Source organism: Alternaria ventricosa (genome assembly GCF_023758065.1).
Source record: "Alternaria ventricosa strain BMP 2768 chromosome Unknown scaffold_14, whole genome shotgun sequence".
NCBI lineage: Eukaryota > Fungi > Ascomycota > Dothideomycetes > Pleosporales > Pleosporaceae > Alternaria > Alternaria ventricosa.
This window is the reverse complement of record NW_026055694.1, coordinates 186,131-208,663: the sequence shown is the minus strand read 5'-3', so window position 1 is coordinate 208,663 and position 22,533 is coordinate 186,131. Positions and strand designations below refer to the sequence as shown.

At 51.5% G+C, this 22,533-nt stretch overlaps 9 protein-coding genes across 9 annotated transcripts; 2 read left to right on the top strand and 7 right to left on the bottom strand.

The window, feature by feature from the left end:
* Nucleotides 1-1,089: 1,089 nt before the first annotated feature.
* On the bottom strand, nt 1,090-2,537 carry J4E93_007654 (uncharacterized protein; the record flags this gene model as incomplete). Its single annotated transcript, XM_049345559.1, has 2 exons — nt 1,090-2,217; nt 2,358-2,537. 2 exons carry the CDS (start codon nt 2,535-2,537, stop codon nt 1,090-1,092), a joined length of 1,308 nt encoding a protein of 435 aa, XP_049197086.1.
* A 392-nt stretch (nt 2,538-2,929) lies between these two features.
* On the bottom strand, nt 2,930-4,078 carry J4E93_007653 (uncharacterized protein; the record flags this gene model as incomplete). The annotated part of the gene is made up of 1 exon (XM_049345558.1): nt 2,930-4,078. The coding sequence occupies one exon, from the start codon at nt 4,076-4,078 to the stop codon at nt 2,930-2,932; it is 1,149 nt and encodes a 382-aa protein (XP_049197085.1).
* A 457-nt stretch (nt 4,079-4,535) lies between these two features.
* J4E93_007652 (uncharacterized protein) lies at nt 4,536-5,735 on the top strand (the record flags this gene model as incomplete). Its single annotated transcript, XM_049345557.1, has 1 exon — nt 4,536-5,735. One exon carries the CDS (start codon nt 4,536-4,538, stop codon nt 5,733-5,735), a length of 1,200 nt encoding a protein of 399 aa, XP_049197084.1.
* Nucleotides 5,736-9,151: 3,416 nt separating this feature from the next.
* J4E93_007651 (uncharacterized protein) lies at nt 9,152-10,195 on the bottom strand (the record flags this gene model as incomplete). The annotated part of the gene is made up of 1 exon (XM_049345556.1): nt 9,152-10,195. One exon carries the CDS (start codon nt 10,193-10,195, stop codon nt 9,152-9,154), a length of 1,044 nt encoding a protein of 347 aa, XP_049197083.1.
* A 295-nt stretch (nt 10,196-10,490) lies between these two features.
* On the top strand, nt 10,491-12,355 carry J4E93_007650 (uncharacterized protein; the record flags this gene model as incomplete). Its single annotated transcript, XM_049345555.1, has 4 exons — nt 10,491-10,577; nt 10,635-10,707; nt 10,756-10,799; nt 10,853-12,355. The coding sequence occupies 4 exons, from the start codon at nt 10,491-10,493 to the stop codon at nt 12,353-12,355; spliced, it is 1,707 nt and encodes a 568-aa protein (XP_049197082.1).
* A 1,037-nt stretch (nt 12,356-13,392) lies between these two features.
* J4E93_007649 (uncharacterized protein) lies at nt 13,393-14,779 on the bottom strand (the record flags this gene model as incomplete). Its single annotated transcript, XM_049345554.1, has 2 exons — nt 13,393-14,316; nt 14,774-14,779. The coding sequence occupies 2 exons, from the start codon at nt 14,777-14,779 to the stop codon at nt 13,393-13,395; spliced, it is 930 nt and encodes a 309-aa protein (XP_049197081.1).
* Nucleotides 14,780-14,838: 59 nt separating this feature from the next.
* J4E93_007648 (uncharacterized protein) lies at nt 14,839-16,991 on the bottom strand (the record flags this gene model as incomplete). The annotated part of the gene is made up of 2 exons (XM_049345553.1): nt 14,839-16,688; nt 16,736-16,991. The coding sequence occupies 2 exons, from the start codon at nt 16,989-16,991 to the stop codon at nt 14,839-14,841; spliced, it is 2,106 nt and encodes a 701-aa protein (XP_049197080.1).
* Nucleotides 16,992-18,704: 1,713 nt separating this feature from the next.
* On the bottom strand, nt 18,705-20,253 carry J4E93_007647 (uncharacterized protein; the record flags this gene model as incomplete). The annotated part of the gene is made up of 3 exons (XM_049345552.1): nt 18,705-18,838; nt 18,903-18,999; nt 19,054-20,253. The coding sequence occupies 3 exons, from the start codon at nt 20,251-20,253 to the stop codon at nt 18,705-18,707; spliced, it is 1,431 nt and encodes a 476-aa protein (XP_049197079.1).
* An 800-nt stretch (nt 20,254-21,053) lies between these two features.
* J4E93_007646 (uncharacterized protein) lies at nt 21,054-22,265 on the bottom strand (the record flags this gene model as incomplete). Its single annotated transcript, XM_049345551.1, has 3 exons — nt 21,054-21,349; nt 21,407-21,638; nt 21,699-22,265. 3 exons carry the CDS (start codon nt 22,263-22,265, stop codon nt 21,054-21,056), a joined length of 1,095 nt encoding a protein of 364 aa, XP_049197078.1.
* Nucleotides 22,266-22,533: the final 268 nt, after the last annotated feature.

Sequence of the window (22,533 nt, the reverse complement as noted above, 5' to 3'; positions counted from 1 at the left end):
AACCACCACAACCCCCGCACGCCCACCAGTCCAAATCTCCCGCCTCCCCCACCGCCAAAACCCCACATCCTGGCAACCAGTCGCCGCCCGCATCCACCACCGCGACGACGACGTGCACAACTACTGCGCACCCGGAAGTAACGGGTGGGTAGAATGGCAGGAGCAACGCGTTGCAGACAGTCAGGCTGAGATAGGCAGGATAGACTCCAGTTGGGATGGAGGTGAAATCATTGATTATGGGGAGAGGACGAGGTTGAGGAAGTTGAGGAGGGTGAGGACCGCGGAGTGGCTTCGTGGGTTGGGGGAGGGGCATGCGGAGGGGAAGAAGAAGGAGGGAGGGAGAGGGGGAGCTGGGGAGGGGGAGGAGGATGTTGAGGAAGAGAAGGTGGATGTGGGGGATGGGGAAGAGAATGCCGAAGTAGGAAATAGGGAAGAGATGGAGATACACGAGGAAGCGGACACAGACTCTGAGACAAGTTCCGAAACAGTGAAGAACAAAGTCTGGAAGGGGAAGGGGAGGGCGGTAGAGCGGGACTCAGAAGGTTCATCTTCTAGTTGCCTGGAGGCGCAGGGGAAGATAGAGGAGCAAGAAGGCGATGTCCTAAAAGAGTGCAAGAGAGGGCAGAATGACGAAGACGACGATGAAGTGTCGCAGGCAGGCTCAGACAAATACCCTGAATGTATAAGCAGGTGGAAACAGGTCGTGATGGCATCTAGAGCACAGGTTGGCAGTCCTGCATATAGGGCAGCCGAGCAACGGCTCTCTGGTACTAGACTCTCGTATCGTCGTGGGGACCAGATTCAAGCTTCGCGGCCTACATCACACTGAATGAGCAGCATAATGTGGATGCGGGTGTATGTAGTCAGTAAATCAATGTATGATTATCAGCTAATACCTGATTCTTGCTACCAACAATGAAGGGATGTCTGAGCTATCGCCAATAGAAGTCATTGGTTTGCGTAATAATGGGTAACGGGGTAATGGACTAGTGGATCATGCTGGGTTTGCTGCGTTGTTGCGGGCGTCGTGAACCGAGGGCTTGTCTGGGTTGGTGTTGACCTATACATTAACATGATTAGCAGGACGAACTAAAGACCAGGAATTGGGTTGCTGCGTACAAATTCACGGTCTCCACCTTCGGTTACGATCAACCGACCTTCATATCCTGCTAAACTCCCGTTGGTACTCATTAGATTTCCGTCGCGATCCTCATCGACATGGTCCAACACGAATGTTGTGATCATAGACGCATTGAAAACAACCTCGTTTACGACTTCGATCCATAGACCTGCTTGCAGAGTGGTTGTGGCGAAGGTAAGAGTTCTGAGGGTGTCCTTGTGGCGGTCGATCAGTTCACATAGATCGCGCTCTCTGGCGTATACGCCTTCGAGTTTCAATGAGCGAAGCTTCGGCCATGTTGCTCCAAGACCGATGATGTCGACGATAGATTTTCCTTCTAGAATGGTGCCCCCATTCCAGTTCAGCTCGTTAAGATACCTCCATTTCTTTATGCCAAAGGAAAGGTGCCGCAGCTCCTGGGCAGCCTCGAGAACTTTGGCCAGGTTCTCAAGCTGTCGTTCAGGAGAGTCAATCTCAGTCAGAGGATGCGTTGTCTGCCTCGGTATGTTGAGGATAGATAAACTCATGTCTAGCTTAACCAAATTTCGGAAGAGATGTCTCCCGGCGCTCAGATCGTTGGTGTCTGGGAAACTGAACATCTTTAAAGAGAACTCGGTGCGAGGAAGGTCTTCACGAGGTGCTTCGATGGTGAGCTGTCGGATTCCAGTATAATCTGACAAAAAGACGGCACCAATGAGTTGGCGGAAAGGATGATCCAAGTCAGTGGTGCGGTTGTCAGTGAGCGCGCCCGGACGAGCTCCTCTTGGTAACAAATCGCGCAGTGTCTTGACCTCCATAGGGATGGTGTGTTGATATGGCGAGTAAACGATGGACGAGATGTTCTGCATGTTCTCAAGGCCTCGTGCGCATGATTGTAACAAGACGCCGTCCTCCTTCATGCTCTCTTGCTCCTTGTGAAGCTCTTGATATCTTTTCCACCTGGTTCGCATTGCGTAGAAGGACCCTGATTGGAATTTGCCGCTAGCCTCTTCGGCTCGAGAGTAGTTGCGATGGTCTTTCGCGAGATGCCCATCGTATAGCGTTCCATCAAAGATAATCTCTCTTACATAGCCTGAGTATATCGAATGCAGTGATACCTATTCGTGTCATTAGTAAATATGCCCATGCTCTACCTACTTATACCAGACCGTGATATTGAGGTATACATGGGGCTTAACAATGACTTCCTCGTTACGAAAGATAGTGCGGGTACCTCAGGGGCTCGGTATGAACTTACGTTTTGGAAGGCGCCCAGCGCTTGGTATCTTGCACAAGCAACGATACTGCGGAATAGCGCAGGCGTAGCATTGTTTCGAAACGTCCTGCTCACAGCTCTCGCGGATTTGACGTCGGCAGCGTGAAGGTAGTCGAAGATCTGAATTTGGAGTTCCGCTGGCAACTGCGTGAAAGTGCCCATCTTGGGCGATAGTGACTGGTACTATTGGGCTGCTAAAAGAGTTCTGTTGTGTATGGCTGAGCTTGACGTGCTCACCATGGGAAGCAGGTCTATCGATGTATGTAAAGGAATGGTGGTTGGGCTGAAGGAGTAAGGCTGAATGTGTTTGCTCCAAGTGAAGTAGGTGCATGTGGGCAGGCTAGGCTGCAGCTGCAGGGCGAGGACCAGAGTGGGGTCACCAATGAGAAGGCGCATGACGGCATGCTGCACATGGAATTTGTTCGCGATGGCCATTGCAAACAACGCTGTATTGATCACAGCGGACTTTGAGAAGTGAACGTCAGGTATCGATCGTTGCCCATCACTTGGGCAAAGTCACATGTTGCATTTTCGAAAGTGTCGCAGAACATTGTTCATTGTTTCCTCAACTTGCTGAGTGCAGCCATGACGCCTTCGCTCATGTTCTCCTCTTCCACCTGCTTCCGCTTCACTGGCGGAGCAGAGGGTTGAGTCTCATTGCCTCGTGGAACTGCACCCAACTCTGCCTCACGCATTGCTTCTTCATCGTCCTGGTTGAGATCTTCAGCGATGCGATGATCAGGTCGTTTGTCTGCATCTGACCCTGAAGTTGCAAAAGGAGCGGATCTCTCCAGCTCCAGTGCAAGAGGCCCGGCATCGTCCACCCTGCGATGTGCTGTATTATCAGCATCCGCTATCGGCGGCATCTGGCTGTCGCCTTCTGCCATGGAGATGTCGCGTGACATGGTCGCTGCACCGCTGTCTTGACCGACGGTTCGTCGCGCTGCCTTCTTAACCCTAAAGGGCTCCCTGACGGCGTTGCACCATCGCTGAACTTTCTTGTCACCCCACCCTGCTATCAGGCCGATTTCCTCAGGCCCAGCGTTGATTGCAGTGCGGATGCTACCGAAGTTAGAGACTAAGCCCACTGCATCTGTCTTGTTGATGCTGCGTGGTACGGTGATGAATTCGACCATTTTCTCTGAATAAGTGCCGGCTTGCTGAGCGCGGATGCTGGTCGGTGCAGCATTCTCAAATGTCTTGAATAGTTCCAGATAGCGGCCGGCTTCCGGTGCGCTCCAACATAGCATGACTGTGACGTTGTTGACTAATGACGTCTTGGATAGCTCCCTCAGTGGATCTTCATGGTTTTCAATGTCGACCATGGTAAGGAGAATGCGCAGGCTGTACTGGCCCTTCAAGTCTCGGATGCGGTTGTAGATATACTCCGGATGCAGACGGTGGTACTTGAGCGACAGGAAGAGGGCACATGTTGTGGCACCGACGACATAGTCGGCGGGAATGTCAGAGTACTCCCATGCGACGGAGCGCACGCTGTTGAGGATGGGGTTGCCTTTCTGTCGCGGCGAGACCAGGATGGCGCTGGGGCCGGATCGCGATGGCAGAGCTTGGGGTTTCGGCTGCTGGATCTTGGGCGCATTGCTCGGCGCGGGTGGATTCGATGCCTCGGAGCGCGCAGTCGGCGCTGCACCAGGTGAGGCGGCCGCAGCAGAGGCACCGGCGCGCGGCCTGTTGTCATCCATACATTAAAGATGCACAGGGTATGGCGATGCTTTGTCTGGTTGTCTTGTTGTTGCAGCGTCGATGAATGGTTGACACGCCCTAAGACGAAAGGCGGTTTTAGATGGCGGACCATGGGCCCCGGCACGTCACGTGAGCAGTCGAGACAGCGCTGAGCCCAAACCGCCGGTCAACCCCATCATCTCCTTCACATCTTCGCACCTCCAGCCGCCCACAACCCTCCTGCGCATCCCGCCACGCCCACGCCCCGCCCCATCACGCACAGCCGGTCATCGCCATCGCCGCCGTCCGCTCTCTTCGTATGCGCACCATCGAGTAGCGCGCCCACCTTGCTGCCGCGGTCGACCCGCGCGGAGGACGCCAAGCGCTTCAGTACGAGCCCTCCTCTCACCCACCGCTGCACGCTCCACGCACGCCGACGAGCTCTCCCCTCTCGCTCCACCCCCGAAGACGGCCTCTATGTCGGATCACAGCGCGAAACGGCAACGTTTGGACTCGATAGGAAGATTCTCACCCGCCAGCCCGCCCTTTGACGTCGCTGCCAAGGCGAGCGGCCAGACGACAAAGACGCTCATTCACCCTCGAACGCCCACCTCGCCACCCTACTCGATGAATTCGCAATCCAATGGAGGCTTCCCTACGACAAACTCCGCCGTGTCGGACCGCTCACCGCAATCCTCCCTGCCCATGTCCACCTCGCTCTCCCAGTCGGCAACATCGGCATCCAACCAGCACCCCTTCCCGACCCCCGCGAGCACTGCCGGCTTCATGTCGAGCGCCAACATCGACAGCGATGGCGATGCGACGATGGAAGAGAGCGCCGACGATGACATAACGCGGTTGCGTCACCGCAGGCTGTCCAACCACAACCGGCAAGCCGAATCGCCATACACCGAAGACGGCCGACTCAAAGCTGCCCAAGGCATCAGCGGCAGCCAATTGTTCAAACTCAGCAACGAGAAGATAGAGATATCACGGCCGCACCCCTCGCAAAATTTCATCTCACTCTACAGGCTCAACCCGCTCGCCAAATCTGTAGCCCGCAATGACCCGGTAACAGGCGAGAAGATTAACAAGCTTCGCAAGTCCTACGAGGGTCATATCAAGCAGATGCAGATCGCCGGCAAGCCAAAAGCGACTAAGATGGACGGCGTTTTCCGGGATCTGCTGCTAATGCCCGAAGAAATTTGGCAGTCGCAACATGTGCAGAACAGAGAGCCCGAGAAGCAGGGGCTGACAGCAGACGGCACAGCATTGAGTTCAAACCTCAGCAGACTTCTCGACGACGCCTTCGCAGGCACAGCTCCTGGACCTCTACCCAACGCAGAAGCTGCTAAATACAAGGCCTATCTCGGTACAGACGATGCCGTAAAACCCAAGCCACAAGAAATACCACCACAGCGAGCCACATCCTTCACATCCTCCGCACCAACACCGACCAACCATATGAACCGGGGTGCAGTGAGGCCAGAGCGATCTAGCTCGAAGCGCGGCTACACCGATGCCGCATTCCAAGGCTACGGCGAGGGCTTTGGAGACGACTATGCAGACTCCACCGGAGGCGAAGACACACCAGGCGGCAACATGGCGAACAAGCGACGAAAGCTCCAATTTGAACGAACATCACACTCGGTCGAAGTAGGCGGCGCACGACGATAGCGACGTCTGATTTTCCTTTCGCACATATCAACTTAGCAGCATCGGGGTTACGGATCTCTCTCCACAATCGGCGTTTAACGGAAAAATCGGTCACGAAAGCAACGGCGACATTGAGCTCGACTGAACATGCTTCTCCACACCATCCCTCCCTCACACACACACCAAACTATTCTTTATTGGCATAATGCGCGGCAGGAGTGAAGCGAGCGAGCGATCGATCGAGCGAATTGGGATATGACGACCACGACATTCCTATACCTCTCCTATATATACGAGGATCCAGATTGGGGCGCCAGGGACGTTTTGAGTTTGTGTCTTTTTTTGTGTGTGTCTGCGTGCGCGCGAGTTCTGTCTCGAAGAAAGAAGGGGAGTCCTTTTTATTTTCCACTACAAATCTTTCGAAGTGTGCATATTTGGGCAGGCAGATCCCTCATGATACCCTTAGGATACCACGCAGCATATGTGGATACCTATATAAAACGAATCGAATCGTAAAGTATAAACATGTTGCGTATTTGCGTGGTGATGTGTTATATTCGATTATATGTCCAATTACCTAGTAAGGTATTGACCCATGCCTTACACTCATTCCACCTTCTCTGAGAGCTTCGTGGTGAAGCAATCATGTAGTTCAACAACGACATCAGCACCAACACCCCGAAGAATGCAGCCCACGGGTACCTTGGTGTAACGAAATCCATGCTAAAGAATGCGGTTGTGAAGAGTAGGGGGAAGGCGACGTACTATGAGGGTCATGATTAGCTCTTTGTGAAGCTGTGTAAGAGCGATGTATCAGTATGGGGTAGCTTACAACGGTCATTTTGGTGAGCATCTTCAGATCGTCGCCTTGGGTTACTGCCGTCTTTGCTTGGAGGTTTCCTGTCTCTGTTTGGCTGAGGCTAGAGACGGTGTGGAGCTGCGCGGTATTAGTTATCCGACATGGTGCGTGGTCTCAAACTTACACTATCGAGTTTGAACTTGAAGCGATCTCGCTTTGTGATGAGAATCTTGCGCAACCGGTCGAGTTCTGCAACATTTCGTGTGATACTGCTGATGTATGTTGGCCAGATCGATCTTTCGGGTATGTAGCTGGTAAAGAGTGATAGCTCAGTGCGATGGAAGATATTCCAAGCGTCGACGATACCGTCAATACCGTCAATGAAGACTTGTGTGGTTTTGATAACATCACTTATTGTTTTTGTATTTGTTCTTCTGTTATCGTCTTCGAAAACGTGTCTGATCGTTTGTGCCTTTAGACATCTTTAGTGATAGTCGTTTGCAATGCGTTCGGGCGTCTTACGTATTCGTCCATTCTCTTGTTGAAGGTTTCAATGAGCGTACTATACTCCGTGACTACTTGTTCAGTCCGAAACTTCAGCTTGAGAAGAAAATACTCTCTAGGGTCAAACCGCGGAGAGATCATTGGAAATCTGCCACCACACGGAGGGTCGAGTCCATCGCCTTCCGGACACCCAGTGAGGTAAGTCTTGAGTCGTTCCTCAGAGCCAAAGAAGGTGTCCACCAAACATAGCTCTGTCCAAAACCACTCATCAGCACCCCATGAGAGAGAAGAAGTCAAGGCCTCATGATAATAGAGATCTTCTTGATCGCTAGAATGATGTTTAAGTGGTAGAGGCTCCGTCTTACGGAGGCGTTTGTTGCCTATCAACCTTGGATCTTCGGTACCCGTAAGTGGCCCGCGACGCATTGCATGGTAGGGTATATGGATTTCGAAGAAAAAGCCCCATGTCTTAAGCAGTCAGTAAATGGAGAGAACAATGTAGACGGACTTACCGTCGTTGCGCTGAAAACAACCTCCCGTTTCAGATATCTGTGTAAGAAGTCCCGGAGGGTGACCGCTGACCGCTCAGCGACTGTTGCTGCTAAAGCGACAGCTGCTGCAGACGTGAGATTAGGTATGAATCTGTGGAAGTTAATATACGTCGTAGTGCTGATAGATCATGGTCCAGTCAAGGAGCATACATTATCCGCTTTTCAGCCTTGTATGTCCTTCTCTATCGTAGCATGAGCAACCGTTCACACATTACGATTGTGAGTGTCAATTCACCTTTTCCTGCAATCGTGCACAGAGCTCGGGAATGCAGACTGATCTCGAGAAGATAATGCAGTCGCTACACGGCTTCCCGGTGATCTTTTCGCATCCTTCGTGGTTTTGCCGGTCATCCACAAGCGCTATGGTATCGTCGTTGCTGTACCTCTCAACGTCCTGTAAGTAAGGATACGTCCCGCGCGGAACTTTTGAAAGGACTTCGTTCAAGAAGTCTCTCAGAATTTGCCGTTGACGCGGAACAAGCTCGTCTAGATGATTCTTGGCTCGTTCGGGTGATAAGAACCTCTCGATTATCTGGCCACTTGTCTGGCCCGGATTGCACAGCCTGAGATCGTCTTCGGGACGGTGCTTTTTTTCTTGTCGATAGGTGAATTTCTGCCATGGACTATGCGGTGTATGGATTATATTCTCCATGCGCTGTCGCCTTGGTGGTGAGGTGTGGATGTCCGGATGGTGTTCACCAGAAAGCGGCTGTGGGTATGGTAGTCATCCTAGCGGGACGCTCTGCAGTTATCGTAAAGCGCGGGGCAAACCACGAGGCTGAAGACTGCAGACTTCCATAGCTCTATAGCGCAGCATAGTAGGGCTATGTGCATGCATTGCGTCGAGGTAGGTGGCTTGTCAAGCGGTTCGGGTTCATTGATTGGCGCGCTTACCCGATAGGGTGGCTAGTTGGAGTCAGCAGGTAGGAACCCAAGGCTTCGCTCGAAGCGACAGTCATCAACAACACCTTTAACAGATATTCGGGTTGAAGAATGCCGAGTAGGCATCACTTTGCCTGCTACTACCCCTCTTCGTGCGTGGTTAGTTCTGGATAACGAGGTACCCAAGATACAGCCTGACTGACTGGCCTATACTACAGCAGGCGGATGAGGTCTGCGAATCCAATCTTCACGATACTCAAGACGGGAACGAATGGAATCGGAAAACCGAGAATACCGTCTGCTCTCCCAAAACCTGCGTTCCTGGTTTTCGAGAACGTGTCGAGGTCGTATGGATCTGCGTAAGTCGACGCCCATATATCCTTCGTCGGATCCGAGCTTATCGCTGTAGTGTTTTTGTATGGACGGACCAATATCGACCTGGCAAGGCATCTGTGTCTCTTGCAGCCATCAGAAGTGCGGTACTTGTAGGGTGGAAATGATAGAAGCATCTCAAAGATGAACTTGCTGTCGAGGAAGAGTTTACTGCTTACAGAGATGGCCAGCTACTCAGGAACCCAGGCACCGTCCCATGGAGTACTACTTTTTGTATAATACAGATCGCAACACTCATGTGGACCAGCGAAGTTTTGGATCAGGTTCTTCAATCTTGCTAATCATATCGTACATACCTCAACCTGACTCTATGACGATTTCTCTTCCTCAGCAGGACCCTTTTCCTTCTCCTCCATATCCATTCTCCTGCCCTCAACAGTAAAGTACAAACTCTTGCTCGCGCCCTCCAAAGCACCAGTAAGACTTCCACCAACACCCTGCAGCATTTGTACAAGCTGGGCGCGAAGTCCGTCGATACCTCCAGCAATGCCACCAACCCATTTCGTGCCGTCCACATCAAAGACCTTGCCCTCTACCCTCGCACCCAAAAGCATCAGCTTCTGGAGGCCAGCTTGGACGGCTGGTTCGTAGTAGTCTGGGTTCGCTTTTCGGCTCGGAGCGGGGAAGCCAGGCTTCGAAGGCGAGAGAATGGATAGAACGGTCTTGAGGTATTGCGGCGCAACATCGGGGAACGCTACGACGGCAAGAGGCCCCGAGAGCAAAGGCTCCAATTCCAACTTCAACTTCCTGTTATTCGCAATCTCGTATGCCCGTCTCGACAGGCCGTGTGTGAAGCGCTCGTCCTCAGCGTCATTACTCGTGTTCGGTATCTGCGCGCTCGTCGGTGTCCGCGGGTCCGTAGGATGTTGCGCATGATCCATTGTCGAAGTTTCCGGGTTGAAGAACTCGACGACGCGCAGTGCGCTTGCGAAGATGTTGGTCTGGATGACCTGCATCTTAACCTCCTCTGCAAGCGTCTCTTGCCCGTTCTTCACTCTCTCCGCATCCAGCTTGCGGAGGGCAATGGCTAGCTCCCGCCTTATGCTCATCCATTCTACTGCTTTGACATTGTTGTGCTGGAATATCAGGATCAGAGGGGAGGATCGGAGCAGCGATTGGTATTGGCGGTGGAGTTGGGTTTTGCGGACCTCCGGCGGCTTGTGAGAGGGTGGTTGCGTGGGTGGGTATCGTAGTACTGGCGGCGCGGCTTTGTATGTCTGCTGGATTGGGGGTGCGGGGGTGGTCGCTGCTACTGTGGCGTAGGTTGCGATTGCGGGTACAGAGATGGGGTGGGTTGGGTTCGAGGTGCACGCGCGGAGGGCGCGTGGCCTGATGCGTATCCGTGGAGGCATTCTGGATGTCGATTAACACCTTCTGGAGGGACACTGTCGCAGTAGAGGGATTGGTATGCTTACGTGAGATGTGGTCGTGGAGCAATTGAGAGATGGGTTCCATCTCCAAATATTTCCATGCGCTTTGAGATTCGAGGTGGTCTGTGCTCATCATGTTGGAGGCAGATCTCCCGCTGTTGTGCACCACTTACGGAACATCCAACATTTTCCCTCTTCTTTTTCCGTCTCATAGTGGCTGGGCAATTATAAGCTCTTTCGCGTGCTTTCGATCACATATCGTCATTGTTGTGCGCGCATGGCGGCGTGCATTCGTAGAGCTGCATGGCAATCGCGATCACAGCGAACACCAATACAAGGCTTTCGACATGCTAGATTTATAGCTGTAAGTCGTCTCAATCAAGTTCCATATTCTTGGTGACAAGGCTGATGTTCGAGTTAGACCGACTCAAGAAATAGATTATCCAAATTCTGGGCACCAACGGGTGGGATATCACCCCAGGACGGCGAGCAAGGTAAGACCATTGCCAGATATGAGTATATTCCGATTAACAAATCTCCAGATGAGTCTCACTCACTTCTCGTTCGGGGTGGCTTTCTGCGCCAGGTATATATCTGCCACCTCTTGACCTCCAGCACTATTCATCTCATCATGCACAGGCACATTCCGGAGTCTTTCATCTTCTACCCCTAGGTTTACGCGTCCAAAATAAGCTTGAATCGCTAATCGACAAGCACATGAGCTCGATTGGTGCTTCAAAACTTTCGCTCTCTTCCATCACCACAGAATCGTTATGGAGGCAATCTGGTCGCTACTCCGCGAACTCGGAACTCCTGCGCATCAAAGATAGGAGAGAATCTGGCTTTCTATTATCGCCAACTCATGAAGAAGAGGTCACCGCACTGGTGGCCAGCATGATACATTCATACAAGGATCTGCCACAGAGGCTGTATCAGATCGGACGAAAGTATCGCGACGAACGAAGACCAAGACAAGGGCTATTACGGGCCAAGGAATTCATGATGAAAGATTTATACACATTCGACCACTCAACAGAAGCCGCGCTCAAGACTTACGAAGAAGTCAGAGAGGCATACAACAATCTGTTCAACGAGCTCAGACTGCCGTACCTAGTCGCCGATGCCGATTCTGGCAACATGGGAGGCAAATTAAGTCACGAGTATCACTTCGTATCTCCAAAGGGCGAGGACAATGTGTGGTCTTGCAACTCATGCGACTATGTTGCCAACGAAGAGCTTGTGGAAAAGAGCGGCCAAGCTGTAGCGTCATGTACCGACAGCTGGCTGGCGTACACAGGTATAAGCGTCGATAGAAAGACAAAGATCAACGTATGGATACCACGTCCATCCGAGAGTGAGACGGACGTAAGACAGAGACATGAGCATGTCAATCTTCACGCTGTCAAGAAAGCACTTCCAGAGGAATTCGAGCTGGACACTGGCATCGAATCCTCATCACTCGCTTCTCTGCTCCGAAAGGGCAAAAATACCATTGACCTCTTCGACCCCTCCCTTGCGTTCGATAAGAATGATAGGTCTCTCTCAAATCCTCTGTCTTCCAAACTAAATCTCACGCCTGTCGGAACTGGCGATTCATGTCCTCGCTGCTCGGACGGAAAACTCGACGTCCAGAAAGCCATCGAAGTAGGCCACACCTTCCACCTAGGCACCCGCTACAGCAAGCCCCTCAACGCAGTCGTCGCACTACCAGACCAAAACCTCTCCTCCCCAATACAGATGGGCTGCCATGGTATCGGCGTTTCGCGTATCATCGGCGCCGTCGCATCACTTCTCTCAGACGCCAAAGGCTTAAATTGGCCGAGAGCGATAGCACCCTATGAGGCCATTGTCCTCACATCTCCAAAGGTCGATGAGAGCGACGCGGCAGAAGTGTACGACGCTATCTACGGCGAAGGTCGGTATGGAGACGTGGATCTAGTGTTGGATGATCGAGTAGCAAAGAGCTTAGGTTGGAAATTGAAGGATGCGGAACTCATTGGATACCCAGTCGTCGTCGTACTAGGCAGAGGTTGGACAGACAGGAGAGAATTAGAGGTGCAATGCCGGAGATTAGGGTTTAAGAAGGATGTTGGTTTGGGTGAACTCAGGCAAGAGGTCTTGGGATTGCTGGATCAGTTGTAGTATACCTGTACAAGTAAGGCTTATCTGATTTCACAACAGGGCTGCGCAAAACCACATGATCGTCTTTGCACAAAAGCCTAGGTGCAGATCATATCGATGCTATAAATACGTGCTTCAGCCCATGCAGATCTTGGAAGATCTCGTTCGTTCTACTGTTGTTCCAGAATATGCAGCTAAGCATGCTAATACATCCAAAACACCGCGCTAGTACGTCAGCTCTATACCCCAAGCGCCTACATCTACGCTTCGTGAACAGATCACTTCGATCATACTTTACATTATTCTGCAAACGACAACCTCCTTCTACCACATGTCAGGGACCATCACGTCGTAATCAGCCACAATGAGCGATCCATCTAGCCTCATCGTGCCCATCCTTCAAGCGATCGCAACCATCGCGCCAGCCATATACACAGGTAGATTGGCCTCTCAATCGTCCAAAATAGCCACTGACAATTATGTCTGTCAGGCTTCACATTCGCATATAGCCATGTCGTCATGCCACCCCTCATCACGCACGCCCCACCAAAACTCCTAGCAAAGCAATGGCTTCAAGCCTACCAATTCGCACCCGTTTTCGTCGCGCCTCTCATCCTATCAGGTGCTATAAGTAACGCTCTTCTCTCCTATACTTCTTATAACTCCTCCTCTCTTGTAACGCTCCTGTACAATGTTGCCGCACTTGCAAATGCTAGTATTGTCCCGTATACAGCACTGTACATGGAGCCTGGAGTGAATGGCGCGGGAAAGTGGAAAGCACAAGAGATGTTACGTGATGAGAGCGTTGTGCTGAAGGGTGTTGGTCAGGGTACGGATAAAGATACGGCGAGTGAGGCGGCGAAGAAGTGGGCTGAGAAGGTGGATATGAAGACTATTGCTGAGACGTGGGCGAGGACTAACGCGTGGCGTTATGTTATCACCGCCGTTGCTACTGTAATCAGTGCAACGGCTACGGTTATGCGACGCTAGGACAACTCGTTTATGATGTCTTTCTTCGATTCACACTATCAATACCATCCCCCATCACACCCTCCGTGTCAATAACCCCAAGCACTCACCCGGTACTTCTCCACCGCCTCCAACGCCTCATCCTTCCTATACTCCCTCCCCGGCCACCCAAACATGCGATAAATCCTCTTGAATACCTTCACATGCTCCTCGTCATGTTCATCCAAAGACTCATCCGCAGTCTCAGGCACCGGCCCATCATCCTCCACCTCAGGCACACCCTCGTAGAACTCGCCTCTTACGGGTACGCAATCCAGCCTCCGGAGCTTATCTTTCATATCGTCGAAGAAGTCTTCTATCCATACCCCCGAGACGAGGTTGCAGCGAACTATGTCTTCGTGGATGATGCCTTTGTGGACGTCGAGGAGGAGGATTCGCCCGCCGGATTCGTAGCCCATGGATAGGAGGAGGATGTCTTTTATGTTGATGTCGTCGGGGTCAGAGTCGTAGTCTTCTTCTTCGTCGGAAGAGTAACCTTCGTCATGCGGTGCGTTCTCGATATCGCTATTGGTGTCTTCGTCTTCGCTGTCCTCTGGATCCTCGTTGGTGTTGTTCACTTCATCTTCATTCGTGTCGTTGTTCTCATCCTCATTATCCTCCTCCTCCTCTTCTGCTTCTTCTTCTCTTTTCCGCTCCTCCATCTCTTCGATGCAGACTTTGAGTCCGTCTTCTCCATACGATACATCATAGCGCTCGAAGTCCTCTTCCGTGTATGTAGAGTAATCTACTACGTCGCTCTTGTAGTGAATGTTCGTGATCATCTCGCCTGACTCTGCCTCATCAATGTATGGTAAATGTTTCATGACCTCAATGACAACAGGCGATTTATTCAGACTCTTTGTCGCACCCGCAGTAATGTTTGGCCAACCACCTGGAGGTGGATGTTTTAATGCTGAAGATGGTATGTAGAAAGTGGTCAAGAAGGTGTAGTAGTCGTTCATGATAGCGGCTAACTGGGCGGGTGGAAGTCGTGGGCGCTTATGGGATGCCATGTTGAAATCGAGTTGTACAAACCTCTTGCGTTGAGGGTCGAAGCGAGGAACATGGCACTTTAGTAGACGTCTCGCTGTGCCGCTGGTAGAGAAGAGGTTAGTACATTCGAGGTTGCCGCCTAATGCACAGACGCGATACCAACTTAACCGACGACAACAACTCGTATTGACGCTTGGCGACACGTTCAGTAGTTCACTAATCGCAAGTTTTCTGCGGTGCTGGTCAAGATAGATGCCTTTGCCAGGCTGCAAGACTTCAAAAGCAGACGTCAATGGCTCCAGCAGCGGGTAAATGCGGATTCGCACTCTGGATCTCGATATTGCGACAAATATGTTACACGTACTCTTCTGGACATAGATATACAACTGCAAAAGCATCTCTCGCTGAGCTATCATACATTCGGACAATATTGTACACATGCATGGACGCATATACGGTAATAGACAAGCAGCTGGCGTACCTGTGGCCAGGAGCAAAAGCAATCATGAACGTTTTGTTGATCGACGACGCGTGCTTCGATTGGCATGTTGAGAATATGTCCTCCTTGCAAGTGGGGCGGACGATTCCCCTGGCTCCTTAGTAGAGTCCGAAGATTGCATGTCAGATTCCTCATGAGGTTTCGGTTGAGGGGCGTCGGACGCTTCTGAATCGTTTTGCGTGATGGTAGACATGAACCTGTCCGTGTCCGATTCGAAAAATTCGTTCAGAGCAGATGGATTCTCCGTCTGGCCCTCCGCAGCAGAACGGCGTGCACGAGTTGTGCGTCCGCTGCGCTGCTGTGATGTTGACGTTTCTGCGGCATCAGCCGCTTGCCATGCGTTGTTATGCGAGTTGAGAATATCTCTTTCTAGTGATTCAACATCCTTGGTGCGCACTTGTATGTTCTTGTCGTCGTCCATCTCTGTGGTGGCAGCATCTGCAAGACGGGATTTCTCAGACGAGTCTGAGAGTCCTCGAGCTGGCTTATCGTCGTTCATACCAGTCTTCGGTTGAGGTTCTGCTTTCTCCAGTCCAGTGTCTACGATCTCGCGTATAGGGTCTATCTCTTGAGAAGCAAGATTCGCTTTCGTTGCCGTCGCAGCTGTCGGCTCCGGTGACATGGCCACCGGTGCCTGTGTTGTCTCTTCACTAAGCTTGATTGGAACCTTTGAATTGACCTGGTGATGTGTATCCTCATCTTCTTCTCCTTGGATGTGGCCTCGAAGCCTTGCTTGCAGGCGGAGAAGCCTCCTCGTTTCTTTCGATCGGTTTGATACTGAACCGATAGTTACCTGGTCATGTACCAATTTCTTAATCCTATGCGTAAACGTTCCCTCAAAGTCCCTCTTCTCGCCTCTTCTGATGCTGTCGTAGCATCTTTGTACCGCCCTGTCCCATGCTCTTCTCATGATGTATTTATCACTGCTTTTCAAGCCCTCAGATGATTCCATTTCTGCTGGAAACTTCATCGATGCGACAAACTCATCCGCTTCTTCCTCCGGCGATAGTTTGGTGCCTCGGTTGACTATCTTGTCCTGGTTCTCGACGTGAGATGCTGGCAAATCTGGGCGTTTAGAGACTGTTTTCTTGTCATCGTGTTCCAAGACATCATTTAATAGGTAGCCTTCTTTCGATAGCTTGTTGGCAGCTACGACCGCGCGTCGTTGCAGTTTTGAATCCGATGCTTGATTGGAATTCTGCGATGATGGTTTTTCCTTCGAGGCTGGACTTTGGCGTTGCGCGTCTTTTCTATCAAGTCGGCCCAGATCCTTTGCGTCACTCGGGTGACCATTCTTGCGATATTCGATTACGGAGTCGGCTAGATTTTTCGAGGCCTCCGCATGTGTGAGCGCAACGCTGCTCTTCTTCTTAGTTTGAGGCTGAACTGTTCCCGAGTGTCCATCGTGTATTTGAGTGTCTTCTTGCGCCTCCTCTCTAGGCTGATCTGCCACCTGTTTTTCCGCCAGTTTTGCTGCTTCTTTCGCTGCCAGTGCTGCCTCATTGGCCTCCAGCTGGGCTTTTCTGGTGTACGCAGCTTGGTTCCTCATATAATCAGAGTACTGTAGCGCCGCAAGCCTTTTATTGTCCAGACGATCCTGGGCCGTAATCTGCTCTTCTAACATCTTGTGACTATCGAGCTTGATTCCGGTGACAACTTCCTTGACGGTTTCGATGCTGTTCCCAGAGTCCAAGTAGATAGCACCAAGTACAGCTTCGAAAGCCTCGGCAACATGATTAAATGTGGAGGGTTGCCGATCGTGAAGAAGCAGATTGTCGTTTATACCGAGCGCGTATCCTTTCTTACCCAAACCAACTCTGCTTTCTATATCCGGCTGCATCAAAGTGTATTCCGCTATTCGCTGTATTAGCTTAAGCACCAGAGCTATATGCAGTACATACCATTGGTATTTCCTGTCTTGAACCAAACATCGCATAGAGCTAAAGAGAGAACTCGATCACCTAGCAATGCCAGGCGGTTGTTTTTGTCTATGTGATGAACGACCCCGTTGAAATAAAGCGGTGTAGTCGCCGAAGTGGTCTTGAGCGCTTCGATGCAAATCATCTTGTCTTTGAACTTGTAGCCCATGATCCCTTCAATACGGCCCACTCTCGCTGCAGCGTCAAGCAGATCATGATAGGCGTACGGTGGGGGCATATGCCAGTGCAACCGCTGGGCCTCAAGCGCCAGGTAAACTTGATCTCTCCGATCAAAAAGGTCGGGTATACGAGCTTTTCGACCGAAATGTTCAGGTAGCGGTCTGCGTGTCCCCGATAACAACCTTGCAATTTCCCACATGTTTTCTGGCCGACGCTCGTAGCCTAAGAAAACCCTCAAATGGTTTGTGAATGTGTCAGGTCGGCCAAAGAGCTTTAGAGTTAGATGATGACGAAGACGCCTCAATCGCAGGAAAGGTTTCCGCGACATCTTGACAGAAGTACGTAGCCTATACTACGGAACGACTGGAGCATGTTAGCAAAGTGCTCTGTTTGGTACGCGACATCCTGATTGGACCACAGGACACGCGCCACACGGTGCGTACCGGCGCAACGTCAACATATAAACGAACGGCCCATGACCAATTGCCTGGATTTAGAACTTTGGAGAGAGACGCGCTCAATATAGATGAGCTCAGCACTTGATTCTGATGATATCGATGGAAGGAGTAGTGGAAATTATGCAAGGGTCCATCGGCGCTGGGGACGAAAATCTTTAGTGCATCGACCGCACAGACAAGCCTTGCCACCTCGTCAAGTCACACATTCCCTAGGCAGCACAGGGTTTCCATCAACAACTCTTGTAATTGCAGCAAGAAGCATCGATCGCAAACGAAGTCTCGACAAATAAAACACGTGAATTGTGACATTAGAGGGAGTCACGTCATCGATGTAGAAGTCGCCAACACCAGCACCCCGACGCACCGGCGCCACCGTTCACCAAATCAGGACCACCAAATCAGTCTAGCGAACAACTCTTCTCAGAAGCAGTAGAGACGCGCTTCTTGTTGATCGAATAACCCAGTTCTCAGGGAACCCCATGTTAGAGCCATGCAGGAGCCAGCCTCCGTCTCTTTCATTCAGGCATAGGTAGCCAGCAACTGCGACTCCAATTCGACACGACTCGACATCTGCTGCACCAATCTACTTCCCCCAAAAAAGCCAGAACAGCGCGGCTGTAGCAAAGATGGACGCAGACACGCTCAATGTCCTATCGTTTCCCACAGCGCGCACAACCCAAGACCGACTGTTACAACGATTCCTGCTCTTCAGGTCCTTTTCTCGCTCAATTCTTTCGCGACGATAATCTCGACGAAGAACAACAGGCTTCCGATGTGTCTCTGGACTCAAATGCTTTACCACATAGACGGGCATTGCTGAAGGTTGACTAAGCACCAGTTCTGTAGTGAGGGTGCTTGAGGAACCGGAAGTAAAGGTACCGGGATAGTGATTGCAGGAACTGTATCGAAGAATGGACTTGTGGGGTACGTCTTGAGGTGACGACGGGAAGGTAAATAGGCGAAGTGGTTCATAATATATTCCAATGGTTAGTTCATGTCCTCTGTTGCGCATGAGATACCAGGTCACAGTTGTGCTACATTGGGTAATACATGGAGTACATGTCAGCTCTACAGGCCTGTACTTGTACAACATCAAGCATTAGCGCAGACAAGTTCGACCAAAGAAAGCTCTCAAATCGGGAGTTATCCAAGTCATCACACACGATCACCATACTAATCGCGACATCGTCGCACAGAATTTAGAAAGGACTGTTATGAGAATAAGAATTTGTTCCGAGCCTAAGCCTCCAGGCCAGGCAGAACCACATCACCAAGCCACACCCCTCTATCTAAAACAGCACCCTCTTCTCCAACTATCTCTTCGCCGGCCTCACGCTCTGCGGATTGTGAAACACATCCAACGGATCAACCTCCGCCTTAATCCGCTCCAACCTCTCCACATTACCACCCCAATACAGACTCGCGCTGTTCTCACCCAGGGCAGGATCTGCAGAGGTAGGGGTACGAAGTCAGTATATGTCTCACATGCACTTCGTACAGTCAGAACTTACCCACATATCCTGCATACGCTCCTTGGTTGTGGTTGGGGACCGCATCGAGAACGACGTTGTTCAAGCCGTTGAGGAAATTGCGAGTCTTATCGTTAACCTGCGGTGATGTGAGTATGCTTGCTAGACTATTTGAGATGAGATGGGGACTGACCTTGCCAAAGAGGTTAACAGCGTAAGCCTGATGGTAGAACAGCGCGTCACGATGGCCGTAGGATGTAGCATCAGGCGCGACGTCGTTGATAGCGCCGCCCTCAAGGTCCCAGATGATAAACCACAGTGCACCGCCTTTGTCTGCTTCGTCGAGGTACTTGAACATCTTGTCGACGGCCTCGTCGGGCATGATATCTTTCTCCGTGTACGAAAGAGATTTCGCGTAGAAGTTGGCTGGGATACCGCCAACAATCTCCAGAGCAATGTCTTCGCTCCAGTGGCCTACTACACCCAGCCAGTCTTTGAGCTCTATCGATTCCAAGGTCGTACTCTTTGGCAGACGAGATGTGATGTTCAGACTGTCGAATTCGGCTTGGCTGCCGAAGAAGGTGCCTGTGATGATGGCGCCGAGCTGTTCGGTGAGAATGTACTGGCTTGCGAACTTCCTCGAAAGGCTCGGGTCGGATACGAGCTTCTGCCACTGCTTGAATGCGTCAGCCTGGGAGGCCGAAGAGCCGCCGTGGAAGTTGTACGAGTAGAGTACTGCTTCGCCAGGCTCGGGCTGCGTGCGCATCTTGAACTCTGTGACTATGCCAAAACCGGCTGCAGCACCCTTTGTCGCAAAGAAGATATCTTGGTTCTGCTTCTCGGAAGCGCGCACCACTGTCGAATTCGCCAAGACTACTTCCACCTCTTCAACGTGATCGAGAGTGGTGCCCCACATGCGTGAAGTCGGTCCCAGGCCGCCTATCGTTGCATGACCTCCGATTCCGACTTGTGGACAAGTTCCATGGGCTATGGCGCGTTTACCGTTGTCGTGTAGTCGCTCAGTGACGTCGCGAAGGAGCGTGCCGCCGCCGATTGTGGCCTGCCAGGTGGACTTGTCCATAGAGAATTGCTGGAAGTTCTTCATATCGACTATAATGGTGTTGTCTTGACCGCCGATACCGTAGTTGCCATATGAATGTCCACCGCAACGTGGCTGAACTTTGAGGCTGTTGTCGACTGCGCATTTGACGATCGCAGAGACTTCGTCCACCGTCTTGGGGTAGGTAACCGCCGCTGGTGTCACCGGAATACCGAGGTTGTAGGGCTTGACGTGTGAGATCTGGTAGAGTGGTGTGTTCTTGAAGGCGACATGGTCCTTTCCGACAGCTTGCTCGAGACAATGCTGGACGGCAGAACTTTGTTGGTTACCCATCGTTAAGTGGGAGCCTCTGGTCAGAGGAGCTGCTGCTGGCTGGACTGGATTCCGGGTCGAATTTCAAGAAGAGCGAATGTTTGCCAGGTGAGCACTTGTAGATAAATGTGAATGAGCTAAGCCACCACTCTCACCTGCTCGTTAGCTAGGCCGCTAACGGAACCTTACGAAATGAAAAGAATGAATGAAGCGAGAGTCGGTAAGAAAGGAAATTTCCTAGACAGATGGCCAAGTGCCTAGATATTTCAAGAGATACTGCTGACATGGAGTGTGGATCACACTTGCTCATCGTTGCGCTGCTATCGTGCAAACACCGCCCGAATCACCGAAATTGGCAAATAGGCCCGGTTGTCAAACCCTTGCTTTACTGAAAATGTGTGACCGGCGGCTTTATCCGTGCTATAACGATCACCAGTATGATCGTAATTTGTCTACGAATACTGGAGACCAGGGTTAGGTAAGGCCGTTGCGGGGGTTGAATGGCCAGCCTTACCGTTGGCGTCTAACGATAACCGGGAAGGCGTAACGGTGCCAAGAAGATATTGCATGCCCCAGCCTCAGCCTGTCGCGCGGACAAGACACGATAGCGAATCCAGCGGTTGGTGTTGTGCCGTTATGCGACAACTGAAATGTGCGTTGTCTCTGGAAGTTGCGCAAACTTGGAAGTGGCGAATGCTCGAAGCGACCCCACCGCCTTTGACCTCTCCACGAAGTGACCAACTACTAATTCTCACCGATCAGAAAGCGATAGGGCGCCCAAAGGTGTGATTCAGTTTCATGTGCACCGCTGTTCTTGGCTCTCAATACCATATGCTTCTCGTCCGATGGTGTGGTATGACGTCCGCCTCTTCCTTTTCCTTCTCCTTCGCAAGATCATACAGGAAGAAGTCAATGAGGATAGCGTTGACCTTGGCGTCCGGTTTCAGCTTCATAATCTCCTTGCGGAGAAGTTCTACAGCCCAGATACTACAACCTCGGATCTGCATCTCCCAGGAGTGGCCAGACTCGATGGTCTCAAGGCGGCGTACCTTGTTCTCGAGAGGCGGGCAGTACCAGATTATGCCTAGTGAGTGTAGCATTTGAGGAATACGGTAATCTGCAGATGCATCAGTCAGTCGGACTATAGATTCAGCCAGAGCCAGGGGTGTCTTACCTGCAAACATTGTGATCTTGTCAATGTCGTTGAACTCGCCATATCCCTCGCCATTGAACGCAGCCCACAGATCTGCAACGAAGATTTGGGCTCGCTTCAAGAAGCGCACCTTCTTGTTCTCGAACCTACCTTCATCTCTGAAACAGTTGAACTTCTCGGCGAGTAGATTCACAAGGCCGGCAGCGGAGTTGTTCGCGTCTTCAATGAGTGTGATGACACTACCGTCAAATTCCTGCAACGTCAGTCATAAGTCAACTTGCTCTTCTGTGTTGGTGGTTCATCACAAACACACCTCCTCTAGGATCTGGCCTGCTTCTCTTAGACATCTCATCCTTTGCTCGAACATGGGGATCTCCTCGTCGGTACCAGAAGAGAATACGGTTCGCAATACTTCATCCGAACACAGTTCTTCGTCAACCCAGAATTCCGGACTAGTGATTGGTATGTCTTGCTCCAACGCTCTTTTTAGAATTGCAACTAGACTCCAGTAGCCTGTCCATCTCTTTCCCTTGTAGACTACTGCGAAGCGCTCCTCGTCGCTCTTTTCGCTCCAGAAGCTGAAGTTGAGCAAATCCATTGTAAAGATGAAGTTGACAGTGCTCTCGTCTTTTGCTTTGGGGTGCAGCTCATGCTCTGACCATGTTTTGGTGGAATACTCGCGCTTCTCCATCTCGTCAAGAACAAGTTGAGCAGCGACCTTGGTAGAGCGCATGTCGAGGGCAACGTCCATGCTGTTATCGCAAATGAACTGGGCATTTTCCAAAACTTTTGTTTCTGGCGGACCTTCCTCTTTGGCACCACCACCCCAATGCTTCCGCATGAGGTCTAGTAGCTCGTGGTCAACTTCGTCGTCCGACATGATGATGGACGGATGTGTGCGCTAGCTCCGGTTCGGGTAGTCGTGATGAATGGGACTTCTGCGGCGGCTCGTATATGTCGTTAGTAAGCTCCACCGGGCTCCCAAGCAAGTTTTTTGTCGTAGCGAGCAGCAGCCAGAGTGTGTCCCGGCAGTTCAGAGGCCCACGATCCACTCATAGGGCGCTCGTTTAGGTGCCAAGCTTCGGAGGCTGAACGCGAGCGGCGCAGGCCCAGTGGAGCGGCGCTACCAGCTGCACTGACGTCTCTCA